The sequence below is a fragment of the Bombus fervidus genome, chromosome 8, assembly GCF_041682495.2.
Source record: "Bombus fervidus isolate BK054 chromosome 8, iyBomFerv1, whole genome shotgun sequence".
NCBI lineage: Eukaryota > Metazoa > Arthropoda > Insecta > Hymenoptera > Apidae > Bombus > Bombus fervidus.
Window position 1 is genome coordinate 13228038 of NC_091524.1, and position 19214 is coordinate 13247251.

At 34.3% G+C, this 19214-nt stretch overlaps 1 protein-coding gene across 1 annotated transcript in view; it reads left to right on the plus strand.

The window, feature by feature from the left end:
• Window positions 1–19214, plus strand: part of LOC139989680 (uncharacterized) — a 643240-nt gene that overhangs the window by 614761 nt on the left and 9265 nt on the right. Inside the window, exons 11-13 of the mRNA XM_072008182.1 lie at window positions 11052–11254; window positions 18234–18385; window positions 18792–18864. Of these exons, the coding sequence (XP_071864283.1) occupies window positions 11052–11254; window positions 18234–18385; window positions 18792–18864 (428 nt within the window). The remainder of the gene's footprint in view (window positions 1–11051; window positions 11255–18233; window positions 18386–18791; window positions 18865–19214) is intronic.

A 19214-nucleotide genomic window follows, 5' to 3' on the forward strand; every position in this document is an offset into this window, starting at 1 on the left:
CTTGCTGTCAGTCTTTCACGATATTACTTCCTGAAGCGAGGACGACTTCTTTCGTTGTCCTGTTCTTCTTTCGCAATGAAATCCTGCTCGAAATGAAAAGACTGCGCTTCCGAAAGAAAATATAATAGACCCTTCGATCGCTGCAACGCGTATTTATCGGACAATTATTTGAAAGAATTCTCTTAAAATATATAACAGAAGATGATATATTTCTTAAAAGATTCGAAAAAAGACTCTGTTTTATAATTTTACGGTTTTATGGTTTTGTTCGTACGGATATAAAACTAATATTTGTGGTATAGAAACGAAGATGGAATGTCATTTTAAGCGATTTAACATTTTTTACGCAACGTTAAATGAATATTTTTAGTAAGAACTAAAAAGCTTAATTCCTTTCGTTTGAACTTTTGATGAATATTTAAAATTAAAATCAATATTGCTCGAAGATAAACAAGTTTTGGTACATTAGGATGAAACAATAAATTTAACGATGTTATATAGACACAGGAACAGATTGGCTATAAATGGAGAATCCACTTTTCGAGGACGGCCGAAATAACTCGAAGAAGGTTAAAAATAACGGTAACAGCCTCGTAACGAAGGTATTAACAGAGATTTTCTGGATATTGTATCGACGATACGATTTAAATGGAAATATTTTCCTCGCCGATGAAAAACGCAATTCCATCTCTAGATTGGATTTAAACGGTTGGGCGATGCGCGAAAATGGAATGGCCATTATGATAAATAAAATTAAATTTCTTTCTTTTTTTTCCCCTACTCTGAAATTCGCGGCTGCATTTCACGTCACCATGGTACACACATAGAAATGTTCATAAATATCCTAGCTTACTGCGCTGTTTTGCAATAAAAAGCCAACACGACGAATGTATATTCCCGCAAATGAATATACGCGACACTGTGACGTAATTAACACGTCAAGTTATGGTTATCTGGCTTCCACGGAACTTGCATTTCTCTGGCGTTTGAAGAATAAAAGAAGAATGGCCGGATTAAAGAAATAGAAACAAGGGAAACTAATAACGAGTTTTTATGAAATACAAAATAATATTATCAAAAAGTAGAATATTACGAAGCGGTTCGTAAATAATACAATTTTTGGTATACTGTAAAATAAATCACTTGTATTTTTGTTTTAGGATTTTTAATATTCGTTGACTTTTTATAATAAATACGTAGATTTTTTTATTTGCCTTTTAACACTGTGGATATTGCTGTCCTATATATTGTAATTTAGAGTGCAATGTTAATTTTTCAAAAAAAAAAAAAAAAAAAAAAAAAAAGGAACCATATCAACTGTAGAAAATCATCGATTCTGCATATAGACATAATAAATTCCACATTTATCCCATATACAAAATCAATCATCGCCAAGCCTAGTTACAAAATCTTTAGAAAAATACCAACCATCTAGCAGAAACAAAATTATTATCACGACAAATTCAACAGGATAAATCTCGTGTATATCGTATATAGAATCAACCATCGTCAAAAACTTATTACGAAACTTCTAAAACACTCGACGATCTAGAGAAAACCAAACCTTCTGTTTCTCGACAAAAATCAACAATTTTAATCCAAATTACCAGTATCTCTCTTTCTCTCTCCCTCTCTTCTTTGTACACGGAACGCTTGTTTCGCGACAATAAAAAGCCGATAATAAAATGCAGGCGCGCATTAGACAATTTTATTTCTGAGAACGAGCGCGACAGTTTCTGACAAATCGACGAACGTGTACGACTTTATCGTTGGGACCGGATGAAATGCGAGGCGGAACGAGGATACCATTAAACCCATATTTGTTTTTTTTTTTTTTTTGTCGTTTTTAATTACGAAACCGGGCCGGTGTGCTCTGCGGACATATCCCTCCGGCTCTATTCGACGTGAACTGCTATTCAGGGTTCATTTGGTTCAGCCAGCTGATTTATACAGGCCGCGCTTAAAATAATTGCTGGAACTATCAGCGGCCAGCCGGCGTGGCACCGCTTCGTAATTTTCGTTAATGAAAATTTAACGCTTCTGTTCGGTCACTCCCGCGCGTTGTTTTCCCCTCTCCTGACCCACCTCACTCACTATATCTCGTACATACGAACATCAACGGATATTCGCGAAAAACATGCCACCGAACTTTTTGTGGATCGTTTGACTGATCGACTGGTTGAACGAATTTGTGAAGAAAGGAGTCGATACCATAAATGGAATTATCAGCTTGAATTATTTTGACAGACTTGGAGAGTTTCTCGTTTTTGTTACTATGAAAATATGGAAACGTTTTTGGTAAATAGCGGACTGAAAATCGTAGTGATGTAGGTCAAGATTTTGAGAGTTTGAACGCAGTTACGAGTGTTTCAGCTTTGAGAAGTATTATTCCTCTAGTTCCATAATTAATTAAGTTATGACTTTAAGTTATGACGTTATGCGCAATGCGTTTTAATTTGCATGAACATACGAAATTTAATAATTATAAGTACACATCAGAGGAAGTTGTAATGTTAGTTTAATAGATTTTAGAGCGAGTTCAGGAAATTACAGTTTCTGAAACGAATATTTCAAAATGCCATTGATTAATTTCGTGAGTAGAGGATGAGGCTATCAAAGGGCTTCTACTCATTTCCAGAAGATATATTATACGTAATAAGAAGCCATATTTCTAAAAAGTAAAAAGTTATTAATCACTGTGATCAATGAAAATTAAGTTCACATTGTAAGATGATAGTTAAAGTATGTTAATCCAAACTTTAACACAAGTAGAAATATTTGCAAAAAGTATTTGTGCACCATCGCATTTATTACAGCATTTACATACTAATTAATTAGGTCCACGCACCTATGATATATTAGATTTAGTAGTAGCTACAAAAATTTCCTACGACTAAAATCAAATCTATATAAAACCTAACAAAAAAACAAAAAAAAAAAAAAAAAGAAAAGGAAAATCGCCTCATAAGAAAATAAGGGTCGGTGCAAATACCTTTAGTAGCCAAGTAACGTACTTGTCTTAAAACATCTTAAATATCTTCAACAATCTCGAACCTTCGAAGTAGCTACAAAATAGCCTATCTAAAATCTTCCACTCGTTCGTCTCTCTTCATCCCGACACCATCGTCTCGGAGGAAGACCGAACATTCTCACAATCAAACTACCTTCCTGCAATCTCCACCTAAAATCTTCTATCGCCCATCCCACTGTCTGAAATCTCCCAGCAAATCCAAAAATCGATCTCACCTCGAAGAATCTATCCCCGAACGTAAGAGCTCGATGGCTCAGCGCCGTCAACAACCCCCAAACCCCTCCAGCATCCTCCATTTAGCCTGTAGGAGGATATTCTCTTTGCTCGTTCGAGCAACTTCCAAGTTCCGCGAGTTTCGCTTAGAAAGTCAGCGCGGAAAACTCGAAGGCAAGGATCCCCGGTGGCACTGAGGCAGCGTCGTTCGTTCGAGAGAAGCCACCGATACGGCGACGTCGACGGAAGATGAACGATACCACCCCCGATGCCGGCTTAATTTACCACGGAGATAATCTGCGAGTGACGTTTCCTTCTTCCACGGTGAAAGGAAGCTTCTGGCTTGCCTTTCGTCCCCTCAAAAAGCTAATTACGTTCGGTCGTTACGATCCAACCAACACAGATACCACCCACCTCCTCTATTCGCGTCCATTATCACGAGGGTAAGAAAGTTTCGAGCGTTGGTCGATGCTGTTCGAAAATCTTCGACGGTAGTTATCGAATGAAAACGTGTTCGCGACGAGGAGGAGTAAATTTCCACGCAGGGGTGACTTTGATATTAGGTGGTTAATCTTCATCATCAATTGGAATGAATTAGGTTGGTGAGGAATTGTCGTCTGTGAGAAAGATTGTAGGATTTATTAAAACTGATTGACGCTAACGAATAAAAATTGTGACTATTGTAGATAATTTTACATTCTTATCAGTGCAAGTAAGAAAATGGAATTTATACAGGATATATATATATCTATTTCACGTTTTAGCTTCTTTAGAAAAATTAAATTTCAAATTTAATTAGCTATATTAATTGCCACGTTTCTACGAAATGCTACAGTGCGTATAGTCTGATCATTTGCTTAAATAATACATTTAATTTATTTAATATTGTAATCAATAATAAATTATAATAACGTAATATCATAATTAATAACCAATTTAATTTATTTGTGTATTAACTGCTAACTGTTTCTAAATGATATAATATATAATCGTTTATTTAATTAAGTTCGTTCTGTAATTGACTTCTGTCCCTTAAAAATCAATTTAAGACATTATACGCGTTGTTATACTCGAAATAAAGGAGCAGCGGTAAAAATGTAGTATCTGATGAATTTAAACGAATGCAAATAAGGGGTAAAAGTTCGAAGAAGAATCCCTGGAGTTAAGAAAAGCGTCTGGTACGATTGGATGAATTTTAAGAAAAATTTTCCTCGATTCTTGTACGCAGTTAGGAGAGAAAAATTCGATCGAAACTTTGTTTTTCATGGTTATTTTGAACTTGTCCGTTGGCCGGAAGTTTCCTTTTTTTCCTCAAGGCGGTTTATAAAAAATTCTCAACGTCGGCTTAAGTTCAACTAATGCATATTTAATATCCAGCCGTACTTCGTAACTTGGCCAACTTTAGGAAACTTAATTACGCTTGATCGCGACGATTTTCCTCTCTCTGCAAGTGACTTCTTTTTACTGTTTCACACGAATAATTTTCACCCGGAACAGCACGAAATTTATTGGCTTCGCTACGTGAAAAAAGGTTCAACCTTTTAATTAAAAAATATCGACTTTGAGTAACACGAAACTCTCTCTCGCTCTCGAATCGAACGTGATACAAGATCCAAATGAAACGAAATTAAATGATTTATTTACGTTACCGACATCGTGCGATCAATTCGAAAAAAGAGAAAAATCAATTCGAACGTACAGAAGACAGAATGTTACAAATAATGCACTTTTTAACTTGGAAAAGTTATGTGCAAATTTTTTAATTGAAAAGTATGTATAGCTTTAAAGATTGAAACACGTTATTATACATTGTCGTAACTTTACCACTGCATATGCATTATTCTTCATAAAACAACTCATAATTCATTCATAACACCGTAATGAATTAAAGACATTCTAGGTAATATGATACTTTCTCATACGTCTTATAGATCAAGCGCATAAATAAAGTGATAGATGATATGCTATTTTAGAATTAATGAATGGTATTTTGTGTAATGAAGTGAGAATAATAATATTACAAAAGAGAAATGGACATAAAGGTATTCCATTTCACAAAGGATTTGAAAGGAGTGGCAACAATGAAATTTCGAATTGAACAAAATTTATCGTTTTACTGTAAGCTTGAGATTGGCGCGACTATAAAACAATCAGTTTAAAAAATTAAAAGAACAGAAATAAAAATTCTCATCGTGGATATCAGCCGTGTTTAGCCTGTTAAATTTCTGTCAGATTAAGCTGCAAACCCTTGATTTCCTTCCGTTATATCGCGCAATCTCATCTTTGCGCTACTTCCCCTTTCCCTACATTACAACCCCCCCTTACAAATAAACTCATAAACAAACAAAATTAAAGCTGCGAAAGAATCAAAATTTCATCTGTATTTGTATCTTTCCTTCTCGAATGCCTTTATTTTCCGCAATACGATATCATTTCGCGTACACTCCCGGCGGGGAAAAGTTCTCAAAATCCAGAATGGCCACGTCTTCGTGTGCATTTGCAGTTTTGTCTAATTAGAATTGCCGATTTTCGAGCGGTGAGGCGAGAGCCAGCTTCTCGTTTCTTTGCCGACTGTCTCGCGGGATCACCGAGCTGAAAGCAGATTCCGCGCGTCTCGTCTGCCCTCACCTTTCAACCGCCCATTTTCCAACCCTCCGTTTCCCATCCAGTTTCAATTTACCGGATCCGCCAGGAGTCTACCGATTCTTAGTGTTTTTTCGTGGAGAGCGGCAAGAGCATTTCCCGAGAAATCGAATCGAGTCGCGGCGAAGAAAAATGGCCTCCGCGGCGAGTAGGAAAACCCTTTCTCGTTCTCGGGATGCGGCGGGTTGCTTCCTCGATCCTTCAAGAATTTAGTCTCTCCGTGGAAGATGGAGTTCTTCCGCCGCTCGAAGACCCGATGCATTTCCGACCAAAACCTGAAATCTTCTGTCTGAGATAACGTTCGATGTATCATTCCCCTTCGTTAGTAATTCTTGAAAATATTGGGAAAACGCTGGATTCTTGATGGATGGATGAATGGATGGATGGATGGATGGATGGATGGGTGGATGGATGGAAGATCATTCTGGTTCAATGTTTCTTGTTATCTAAATAGATCTGTTTAGGTTGTTCTATGTGTATGATTTGTAGACTATTTTTGTGCATTTACAATGCTTAGTGGGAGCATTTGCACATCACTACATTTATTATAGTATTTACATACTGATTAATTAGGTGTAAGTTTATTAAATTTCGTATCATTTAGGAATACTATTGAAAATACATTTAAAATGTACTTTAACACTTAACACAACAAATGTATCTTAAATAATTTCTTTAAAAAAGTATATATTTAGTACTTTAATATTGTGAAAATGAAATATTGAATCTGATAACAGAATCGTTTCGTTGGAAAATGAATTGGGGAAGTACGTGTAGCCTGTATAGAAAATTTGGAGATGCAAGATGCACAGAAAGTACTGTTGACAGTAATTTCCAGGTATACTTGTATCTTTTTTGGTTGAAACTTAAACAATTTTTATAACATTGTGTTTTATAACGTGGAATACATTCTACTTACATGTGCAACAAGCGTCTGTTTTCACAAACTTTTTATCTCGACGATACAATAATTTTGCACTTAGAAAACTTGAGGCTTAAGTAAAATTGTTTTGGAAAACTTAGATAAACTTAGACTTCCGCCGTGTACGTTGCTATCGATCCTATCTAAATATTAAGATAGTTAGAAGCTAGAGCAAAGAAAATACGAACAAGCTGTACATTCGAGAATTTTAGAAACTTCGATGTTATGAAACATACCACACATCATGGAAAATTATTCTCAACAGGTCACTTAAAACCCGTAGAAAAGTTATTTATGATTATTGTAGATCGGAAACTCCAAAGACATATTGTCAACTTATTTGATTTTCACGAGAAAAAATATTACTCACGCGAATATTTCAGATTTCGTTGGAATTCAACAATACGCATTTCACTGCACTCCAAGTTCACAGAAGCTTGTGTTCGATAAAACAACAAACATCGCGAAATTTAACTCTGTGCAAATTCAAAAACGAATATTCACGCATACGATAAAATAATATCTTTCATACTTACAATTCGGAATATTGATCTACCATAGAAATTGTTTTTAACTATTTTTATCTTTATATTATACTATAATTTCTCATCATTGCGTTCGTTAACGCTTTAGGCAAGTGGAATCTTCGCGATGTACGTCAATACATCAATTTAATAGCAGAAGAAGAATAAGAAGAGAAAATATAGGAAAACACTGTGCTGTCAACGTGATATGACACGACGTGATGACGATCCTGTTCGATTTATCCTAAATCGACGCAATGGCGCTTAATTGGCCGGACCAAAAATTCCAGGGCTAAACGAAAATTCAGTTTAATTAATACGAATTAACGTGTAGCCAACGCACAACGACGATGAACGGTGAAATAGTTTCCGGTAAATTAATTCAAGCCAGTGTCGGGAATGTGTCCACCGCGCGTTTCACGGCGAGTCCCATTTTACTCCGCGATTCAACGTCAATTAAGTTTGGTTCTGCGCGATTTTCGACGATCTGATCAGCGTACGTTGTAATATTCTGCATTTTTCACATGTTAATAACTGTGAATATCTTGGAATGCTTGGATTTTGCGTAGTTGGATTGAGCCAGTGGACAAACCAAATATCAAAGGAGAAAAATGTGATGTGTATATTTTTATCAACTCCCGCATTCTAATGTCGTTTTATGGATAGTATTTTAATAGGACATGATTGAAAACGAAAATCATTTGGTGGTTCAAAGATGTGAGTCTTTCAAAAACAACTGATAATAAGAGTCAACGACTTAATTTTAAGATACGTGCTATTTTAATGTCTTCGGTATTCTAATACAATGACAATATTTACAATATTTAAAAAATGTTGGAGAGTACAAAGAAACACAATATTTCTTTATTTCTTGTATCTAATATTATAAAATTTCATCAACGAAAGTTAAGTTACCTTCTAGAAACTCAGAAAACTTGAACGAGATATACTCATACTAACAAAAAAAAAAGAAAAAAATACAGAGTAATTGGAAAAAATATGATTTGTTAATTAGTTGTTAAAATTTTCAAAAATAGAATTATCGTAAACTGAAATTTACAGGGAGATTTTTGCAATTTATACAGTTTAATAAATATAGATAGTGCCTTCGCGTTCTACCAAAGCTAAACTAATTTCAGTAATATTATACCGCTGTACTACTAGTATAATGTCGATACGGATTCCCTTTTTAATTTCCAAGTAATAGAATATCATAGCGTGTTTGTGTGTGACGTTCACGCTTTCGACAGTTTATATTCCGGCGTCAAATTAATTATCTTGGTTTACTCGTTTTGTACTCGATAGTAATGCCATGGTTTAATTCGTTCGCTTTAAATGGAAATCCAATTGATCGTTTTTGTGCTTGCCCTTCCCGCTATTCTACACGTTGCAATCATTTCTTTTTTCGATTATCCTGAAATTTGTTCGGTGTTCAATTAATATCCTCGAAATGTTTTACTCGTTGTACTTTGCTAGAAAGACGGTTATTGCAACTGAATAAATATAATCGAAGATTACTGGGCAAATATGATAAGCTGGTTTTTCTTGATTTTCTGGTCTCAATATCGTTTTATAACTTGGTAATAATAAAACAATAACAAACAACTACATTGACTAATTAACAAGAACATATAGAGGAAAGTTAGTTCGATGATAATGTAAACTTTCTACTTAGAAAGTTCTCTTCGCTACTAGATGATAGGACGGTTGTTTCGCGCCGGAAAATTGCTGTCGCCTTATGTATATCAAAGAGGAAGGATAGACAGAGGAAGATAAAGAAGGGATAGAGACAGAGAATAGGAAGAGAAAGCGAAAATTTAGAAAGTTTGTAAACTGGGTCTGCTTGGGTCTGGTCGCCAAATGTGTAATAACGAGGATAACCACGAGACACGAGCGAACTTTGGGAAAAAATTCAGAGAAAGGATAGGTAGAAAGTATTTAGAAAAGAAAAGAAAAGAAAAAGTTAGGAAGAGTTTTCTACTTTTTGGCAAGGACATGGTAACAAGATAAAATGAAGATAACGTGGTACAAAGCTGCATACCTTTAGAAATAGCTGAAAAATTAACGAAGTTTTATAACAGTCAAAGATATAATTATTGAGACAAACACTATTTGAATATCTTCAATAATGATATATTCTGACAAATAATATTTTTAAAATTATGAAAAGGATACAAAAAATTTTAATAATATGAGATTGATCAACCACGTAGTGAATCTTTAAACTGTTTTCCTGTAAAAAAAAATCACTGTAAACTCAACTTTAACAAAACACAACTAAGACCTTTACACAATTTCCACGCATATCGGGAGGGTGAAAGAAGACCCTGAAAGGAAACAAAGGACAAAGAAGCAAGTACATTTGCATCGCGATCATAAAGAGGTCAGATTGAAGCCAGGCAACTCACGGAACAGGTAAAACCGGCGAGGTTAAAGATGACTTCAAAGGCGAACAAATTGGAGAAAGCTTGGGAAAGAGAGAAGATACCAGAAAATTAGAGAGAAAGATACAAAGGAGGGGAAAAGGTTGAAGAGAGTGGTTTAGAGAAACGAAAAGGAAGAGAGTAGGTCAAACGCATGCAGGGATGAAAAGGAAAAGGGAGGCAAAGGGGCGAGAAGCACGGAAAGAAATCAAAGGGATAAGGAGGAAGAACAAAGGTAGAGAACGAGATCAGGAAGCGAAGGTAACTATTTGACCGTGCACACGGTGGATAGAATTCGATATATATTGGAATGAGAAAAGGGTATCGGGTTAAAGGCAATGGGATCAGTTCGATTGCATTGTATCCAGACGGTCGAGTCAGATGCACTTATTGTCTGTCGTGAACACATTCTATTCGTGCTTCTCTCTGCCTCACGTGCACGCGCGATATCGTGTATACCTACGTATAAAAAGAATCGATCGAAAAATAAACAGATCGAACAAACAATAGGAAGGATGAATCGATCGAAAATATTATCGATTTTCCCGCGGCCACTTTACGATTGGTTTTTGGTATATCTTGTATGTACATGTGTAGTCAATTTTTATCTTACATGGTCAAGTTTTTAGAATGTCTATAAACTGCGGATTTTTATGCATATATGGAAAGTTCGTTATTAGGACTAACTAACAATTAGAATGTAAAACTTCAGTGTGGAAATACCGAAGAAACGAAGAAGTACGTATATGGTAATATGTATACAATTACATTATACTATGTATAATATACAATATGTATATTAAAATATAATTATCTCTAATTCTCCTGTTATACTTATTTGAATGTATTTGTAGACATTAAATGAAACAAATATTTAGAAATGTTTTGAAATATCTTAAAAAAATAGTATTCTTATAGTTGATTTGACATTATCTATGTCTTTAGAGATTGTACTGAAATCAAAGAAAGTCTACATAGATATAAATATATATCTCGGTATGATATTGGTCAAGACATTAAAACATAAATTATTATTTACAGTTATAATGAGCATATTAAAATTTAAAACGTAATATCGACATACTATGATGTAAACCGGAATAAATACATTTTCCCAATTAAATATTCAACCAGATCGAATTCCAAATGACGAGCAAAAAGCAAGTTACGTATGTACGAGATTTGCACGACCAGGAACCCGATACATATAGAGAAACTTCATCCAGTTGAACTTTGCTAAACGACTTAGCAAACGTTCTCTGCTAACGGTGACACGAAATTATTTTCTGTTACAGTGGTCAAAGGTGCAGCTGGCGAAATTCTCGATTCTTGAGCACCAAATGGATCCGAGCAGCAACTTTAGCAGCTATCGCAGCACCCTGAAAGCAGCGATGTGGCGTAGCGCCGGCGCTACGGACGAACGACAGAGGATCGTCGTACCCTTCTTTAGTTTGCTGGTCAAGGATCTCTACTTCCTGAATGAGGGATGCAGCAACAAGTGAGTAAAAACCTTGGACTTTCGTATTGATTATTTAAAAGCACTCGAGGAAATTTCTGGTTTCATCAAAGTTTCAGAGATTCGTTCCGATTTCCGACCCTTAAGTAATTACGATTTCGATCTCGAAACAGAAACGACCAGCTTCGGTGCTGTCTATATGATAATTTAACAGGGTCAAAGACTTGCCAACAAAAATCATCAAACCTATAAAAAATTGTATACATTTTACAAAGGCACCATCTCCAATTATAATACGCTTTCAATAGAAACAACAGAAGAGCAAGGAAAGATAGTAAACCTTTTGTAAATCAGATAAAAAAAGGAATATTCAAACAAATCCACTTCAAAAACTGTCATTGAGCAATTAAGAGGTAGCAAAAGATTTTCATTACAAAGAATTAACGGTTCTAACGTCGCTCACAATTGCTTATAATTTAAAATATAATTATAATAATGTACAATTTAATATAGAATTATACAGAATTTAATACTCAATTTAAACATTGATTAAAATTATCAAAGTACAATCTGCGAATGCTTAATTGCAACTCAATTTTCGTTTAAAACCCATTCTCCTCCCTGTGGCCCTTAAATTTCAGTTTCAATTATAATCGCCTTTGACCAACGATTTTATAATTTCGCGTTTCCACATAGGAATGTAAAAACTGTCCCGAAAATCGTACCAGGTGGAATATTTATAAGGTAATTTAAGTTGACGATTGGCATGGGTGTTGAATGTAAGCTGAGCGTTGAAACGCGATCGCCGATTTCCTGTCGGGGGCCAATACGAACTTTTTGCCGAGTTCTTTTCGTTTGAAGGTTCGATAATTTTGTTCCTGCGGAGGCGATACGTTGACAGGAAGCTCGTTTTCTCGCGAAGTGCCCGACCTTTCGGTTCTTTTTGTCGGCCGTATTTATCACGACGACGAATGTACCGTGCCATTTCCTTCGCTTTTCTCCGCGCGAGAAACGTCCCCTCCGTCTCCCGGCGTCATCCCTTCTCCCAGCTGTACGTGTAAACTTATTAAACTTGTAATAGCAAAAGTTGTTTCCTCGTAGCTTGACTGGAAGTTGTTGAAAAGAAAACAGGAAGACTGAGGGAAAGAGGGATATGTACCAGAGAAAGGAACGGTACCCTTTCCTTGTCTCAGAGTCTGCTTTTCTATTACGAACTTATAAAAAGACCCGCAAAGTGTGTGCAATTGTTTATCTATAATGATTTTTGTTAATAAGTGGCGATATTTCTTAAAATGGGTTAATTCGAATGTCCCACGTCTGTTTCTTTCAAAAGATTTATCGTTTCTTTTTCTTTCTCATAGTTTCTATTGAAAGGGTGTCTTCATTGAAGTGTTGCATAAAATGTGTACAATATATAACCAATATTTCGTAACACGTGTACGGTATAGGCAGATCTAAGCGACGAAAGAATATATTGAAGGAGAATGCTTATAAGCCTGACTAATTACTGTCTAGTACTACTTGCAGATTTTGTTGTACGTAAAGTGTATACAATAGAGTAGTATTGTAATTTGTGGCATGTATTATTTTACTTTATTGACATGTTTATTTATTTTAAAATTGAACGTATGAATTTTCTGAATTCCTAAATTTTATTATAATTTAAAATACGTAACGCAAATTTTCTCTTTTAAGCAAGTGAAAGAGGCAGGTATTTAGTAACCGATAAATACTTGTACTATTTGATTAAATGCTATGTAATGGACTATTCAGCCGAACAATATTATCGTCAATATTTAACGTATGTCAAAGACCCCCTAAGCGTCAGACGATCAATATATATTGTCAATACAATATTGAGAACTTTACACATTGATAATAATATTGATCGTCTGAACGCTACTTAATACTACGATCAATCAAATTATAGAAATGAATGAAATAAAACAATACAATATACAGTCTCCAAATATTATATACAATATTTCAGAAGTTAATATTTTCTTCTTTTTTTTTTTTTTTTTTAATAATCCGTTAAAATCGTTCATTTTCCATGCCATGTAAAGATTCTAATAATCTCGGTTCACGACGATCGTTTTATGGGTCAGCTCTGATTAATCATCACAATGATGGGCATCTGTGGTAGAACGTTTTTTCGTTCAAAAAGCTCATTACGCACACGATAGCAAGGTGAAATGAAACCGTCTCTCGAAAGCGGCCACTGCGTAGCCACAAGAAGTTTCATTAGAAAAACAATTTCTATTCGAGTAGAGTGGTTCCACTACTTGAGACGATATTTACTGAATACCCGTGTGTATAATTCTCCCAGATACGCGACTGCACAAAAGTTGGGATTTAATGAATTTTTCACTTATATGCAGATCAACTACATACTCTTATATATATATGTAGGATTTTATATATTAAAGTGGAATTTTTTGTCAGTTTAAAAGTAGAAATATCTCATATACATACATCTATACATGCACTTTCGCCCAGAAATATTCATCGAACAGTATTCTTGCTGTCGTCTGTCGAATTAACTTTAAATAACATAAGTCGTAACATATAACTTATGACTCATGACGATATTAAACAGTTATTTATCTATATAACTTTAGCAAAAGAAAATAGTTCCCACAAATTTTTTCTCGTGTACATTGAATTAAAATTTTGCGTGAATATAACGTTCTTATCGATTAATCATAAATTAGTTAATCATATCATCATTAATCATATCGACTAATCATCATAATTTGGAATGTGAATGGAAAAGTTTTAAAGCGGATAAACTCAAACTTTTGGCTAGTGGTGTACACGTATACATGCGCATGCCCATACAACGTATGTACATTAAAATCATAACGGCGTATATTATTCCCGGAATGGCGGACGCACGGTAGAAAATTCGCGGAAAATGCGAATTCGTGCAGACAGGCAACGTCTGAACAGTACGGCAACATTTCACTGAATTGCGCACAGCAGATCGTCGCACGGAGACACGCTGGTACAAATCGCTTCAAGACGTATGTATACAGGCTACAGATAAATGTCCACGTATTATGCATTTTGGCTCGATCACATAATACGTAGATCGAGAACTGTGGCTGATATTGGTTCAGAGAAATAACGCGACGCATTGTAATGGCTTCGAAACAGTGACACATGTGCGTGGTTATTCCAACTTCCCTTCGATTTATGGACGATTGATTCGTATTTTAGTTTGAAAGTCGTTTTATAAAAGAGACTAAAGCTTCTAACGTTACTATCATGCATTCTGTGTGCTTTGGTGCACGAATATCGTGACAGTTTCTTTATGTTAAACCATAAAGTTATAGGGATTGAAGTCGAAGATTGACTAACTTGATAGTTAGGTCGTTTTTCAATCAGAAAAATTTATTGCGCGAGATTTAGAATTAATAGATGGATAACTAATTTAATTAGTTAATTAATTAATTAAAAACAGGGGCACAAAGTTTAGTATAAGAAAAGTGATTGTTGTATTATATTCTGTTTATTTCAATTCTATTATATTACCCTGATATTCTTGTCTCCGTATTATTACGAATACGAAATGCTCTATTATATCTCGACCCAAAGTCATTCGAAAATTTTCTATCTAAAATCCATCCTCGTTGTCACGTTTCTATTGCAAACACGATCCATGTCTCAGTCATTAACGCGTTCACCCTTAATACGAAACGACTGTTCCGACAAACCGAATCGCGTTGTAGTATCAATTTCCTTAGAAAGCGGCACAGCTCCCAATACGTTCTACGGAGTTTAATAAGGGAAAAGAGCCTCCTTCCCAGCAATTATCCTTCCTTGTCGTCCGTGAACCGAATCTGTAATAGAATTTCGATCCTACATAGGGCGAGGAACGAGAAAAGGGTAGACGGAGGAAAGATAGGTTTCTCGAAGGCAACGGTGGATGGATATTGACCGATCGAGGCATCCACCGGGCGAAGACGAATGGCTGCGCGTATGTAAATGTCTGTTACGTGAACGTAACGCGAACGTCGTGCAGCCGGAAGCGGGCGCCGATGCTACGCGAATTCGCACACTTCCGACCCGCACGATAAATTGCCCAAGTTCGACTCGTAATTTCACCCACGCTTTCGCGCACATGTACGTGTCTTCGTGCGTTCCCTCGTTGTATCGTCACATGCGCCATGGTTCGTCACATACAGTGTACAGTGGCTTACGAAAGTATTTCAATACCTATTTATGGAGACGTTTCATGAATGTATTATGTGTGTTATACGAAACATTTTGAAATTTCATTAGCAGTATAACGAGACGTGACTCGTGATTACGTTGATAACATTTGAAATCAATCTGAAAATGTATATTATCGATTTGGATTAGGTTTGGGTTATCGAAAAATTTTTTAAGAAGAGATTCATGAAGTTATAGATGACAAAAGTCTTCTCAAGTATTTCTCAACTTTCGTTGCAAATTTTTCGAGTAATCTAATAAAAGTTACGAGATATTTACTGGACTATCGTCCAACTTATGAATGATGCTTATTTAAATATTAAGTTATTTGATAAAAATTCATAATAAAAATGCTACAAATTCCTCGAAGAATCCAAATACACACATTTTCAAATTGGTTCCAAATTTGACGAATATAATCATGACAGTCGTATCTCGTTACAATGCGAATGAATTTTCAAAATGTTTTACATAACGACATATCTTCATACAATATATACATAAATATTTTCCACACTAAATGTTCAAATGTATTCCTGAACCATTACACATACACATACTATATCTGCTAAGTAGAACGAATTATTCCCTTCTTCGATCGAACTCGTGAATCGGTAGATGGTTGATGAATTCTTAAAAGTTCTTTTGGAATTGGAAATTTGGTTGAGCAATAGCTGAGATTACGTGCATGTATTCGAAGATTTATATTGGACATGATTTGTGGATGAATAGCGTTTTTCGTTTAGTCGGGCTTCGTGAAATTCGTGAACGGAAAATATTACTCATTTTATGTCGATAGAAGATTTTGATAAAAAGTTTTGGTAACTTTTCTTTTAACTTTCTTTTAAAAAGTTTCTTTTCGTTGTGATTGCATTTTATTTCGTTCGAAGCTGTCTTACATGCGTTCTTTAAGATTTTTATTCGTATAATTAATACATTAAAGTGGTTTTTATCGGTATTATAATGATTTTGAAGTAGCAATTTTTCGTTATGATTCATCTTCGGTATGACATTCTCTCTCTTTTTTGCTCGCTTCCTCTTTTCCCTAAGAAAGATCTTAACAAGTTTCAAGATTGTTTGCACGTAAAATTACATTGCTTTCAAAGAGTACATAAAACTTGATGGGACTACTCGGAAACTTTTTGAGACTTCCTCGCGAACTGACCACTTTGAGCCCACTTCTTGAAATTACAAAATGAAGAAGCGTAGAAAGACCCTCTTCAAATGAACTTTCCTTTTACCGAATAAAATATTCAGTTTCGATATTACTTTCTTACAATAAGAATACACGTATCGAACGGATTATTTTAGAGATTCGTTAAATAATTAAAACGATTTTAGATTCACGTGAAACCGTGTACTTTCGTAATGTGTCGATCGACTTTCCATTATCCTTTTCTATCATACTATTATTAAACAGGAGATAATTAGCTTTTCCCCATTTACTAAAACGAATTAAATATTTGAAAATATGTTTCAGAAGAATTACACAGATTCGAACAAATGACAATAATAAGATAATAAAAAATACAATTCTTAAAATAACTTTATCTTGAACATAAACTAAGACGATTCTTGTAACGTAGTAACTTCTATAACAAAATTGTCTGTTATATTCCTTCCCAATAATTTTCTCTGTTTCAACTTACTTCGTACCGTGCAATATGTATTAATTTCATAAAAAATTAGCGACTATCAAAATATTGCAAAACACATCGTAATAAAATACGACATATGCGAAGATAAAATAAGAAAAGTCTCCTAAGATAGTAGCTTAAACGACTTAAATATTTTTCCAAACTCGAATGTAAATTTATTAATGATAAAATACAAATCCGAACGAGCGAATCGAAATTGACTAAGTCTGAATTAATCAAAGCGTGCATCAAACCGAAGACTGATTGATGCGTCCTAAGCCTGAAATTTATGGAGCTAACCATTAACTTAACATATCAGCGTATCTCTCACACGGGCTAATGCGATCAGGATTATCCGAAATTAATTTAACAAAATAACAGGAGACTGTTGTTCTGCGCAGGACGGCTGACATTGTATAAACACAAGCCAACGTACATTAAAGGATGTAACGTTGTTGTTGCTATCGACCCACGATACTCTGAAGAGACCATTCTTGACCGATAGTAAAACATTCACAAAGCGTTTGATAGCAGCGAAACTTTTAATGATTACATGCGCAGATTGCTATTTAGATCCACGATACTGTGTTGAAAGTATTCTTAACCACTGGTAGAACATTGACGAGCTACTTTTCAATATCGATAAAATTTTTAATGATCATAAAATAGATGAAATTTAATAAATTGGTTAAAAGCTTAAAAGGTTTATTATATCGAAGCACGACACTCTGATGAAAGTATTCTTCATCGCTGGTAGAACATTGACAAGGTTTTAGACGTCAATGTCGACATCGTTATTAACGATTATAAAGCAGATATAATTAGATAAACTTATCAAAAGCTTAGGAAAAAATTTTAACGAGTTTAAATTGACCTACGAGTTAAACATTTCTTAAAAATATAAATACTTTTCATTTCATAGTTGTGCCACGTAAAAGTTATACATAGAATTATTGAAAGAATATTAAAAGATTTGTTGATTCTTTTTAATTTTTAAAAAAACGATGAACAACAATTTTAATCACAATATCTACCATTAAAATAAAATGTAAGAACTCTTCAAGCTTTTGATCGAAGGATTCTTAATTCATTATTTAATATTTATATATATCGTATTTTTTTATATTTATTTATACATTAATCCTGTTGTAAAACTATCGTTTCAGATTACCAAATGGACACATTAATTTCGAGAAGTTCTGGCAACTGGCAAAACAGGTGACAGAATTCATTGCCTGGAAACAAGTTGCTTGTCCATTCGAGAAGAATCCGCGTGTCATTGCTTTCCTTCAGGCGAGCCCGGTGCTGACTGAAAATGGTAAAACTTTTTAACCTGTTTTTATTCGATTCGTAGATAAGAAGAGAATTAATGAATTGAAAATACAACAGAGAACAAAAGTAATTAAATGAAACGTGAAATTGCTTTTAAATTAGTTGGTAAAAAATAGAATAATATTTAAAAATAAGATGTTACTTTCGAGAACTCGTATAAAATAAAATTGCATTATTTCGCAGTAAAATTAGAACTAAATTACAAGAGATTACGTCAAACGAAATTATTCAGATGCTGTTACAATATTTCAGATTATTTCATTGCAAACTAAAATAACCTTTATTTTGTAATTAATTAAAAAAAAAGCTATTTTTAGATATTAAAAAATATTTTATTCCTTGTAAGCTTCGCCAGTATTTATTACTCTAATTTATTTCTTTTGATAATGTAGCTTTAGCTCTGGCGTCTTTCGAGTGTGAACCACCAGACAACAATCCAGAGAAAGAACGTTACAAAGCATTGAAGTAAGTGATCTCAATTTACGTTTAATAAAAGTTTTTAAACTTTAAATTTTTATCTGATACTATGCGTCTAATAAGAATTCAAAATAATAAAATTCAAAGTACTTCTTTCAATATTAAGTGAAATAAATAGATGAAATCTCTATTTATGTTCCATCTCTTTATTTATACTCATAAAGAAAAGAATTTGCATAAGCTTCATAGCTTACAATTTACGATAAATTACAATTTACGTAATGATAATATTAACAAAATATAATAGAAGAATTTTATTCGTTTTTATTTATTTAATATTTTATTCGACACAAATCTGACATTTAATTAAAACACAGCTTTCAGTCGCACTAAATCAC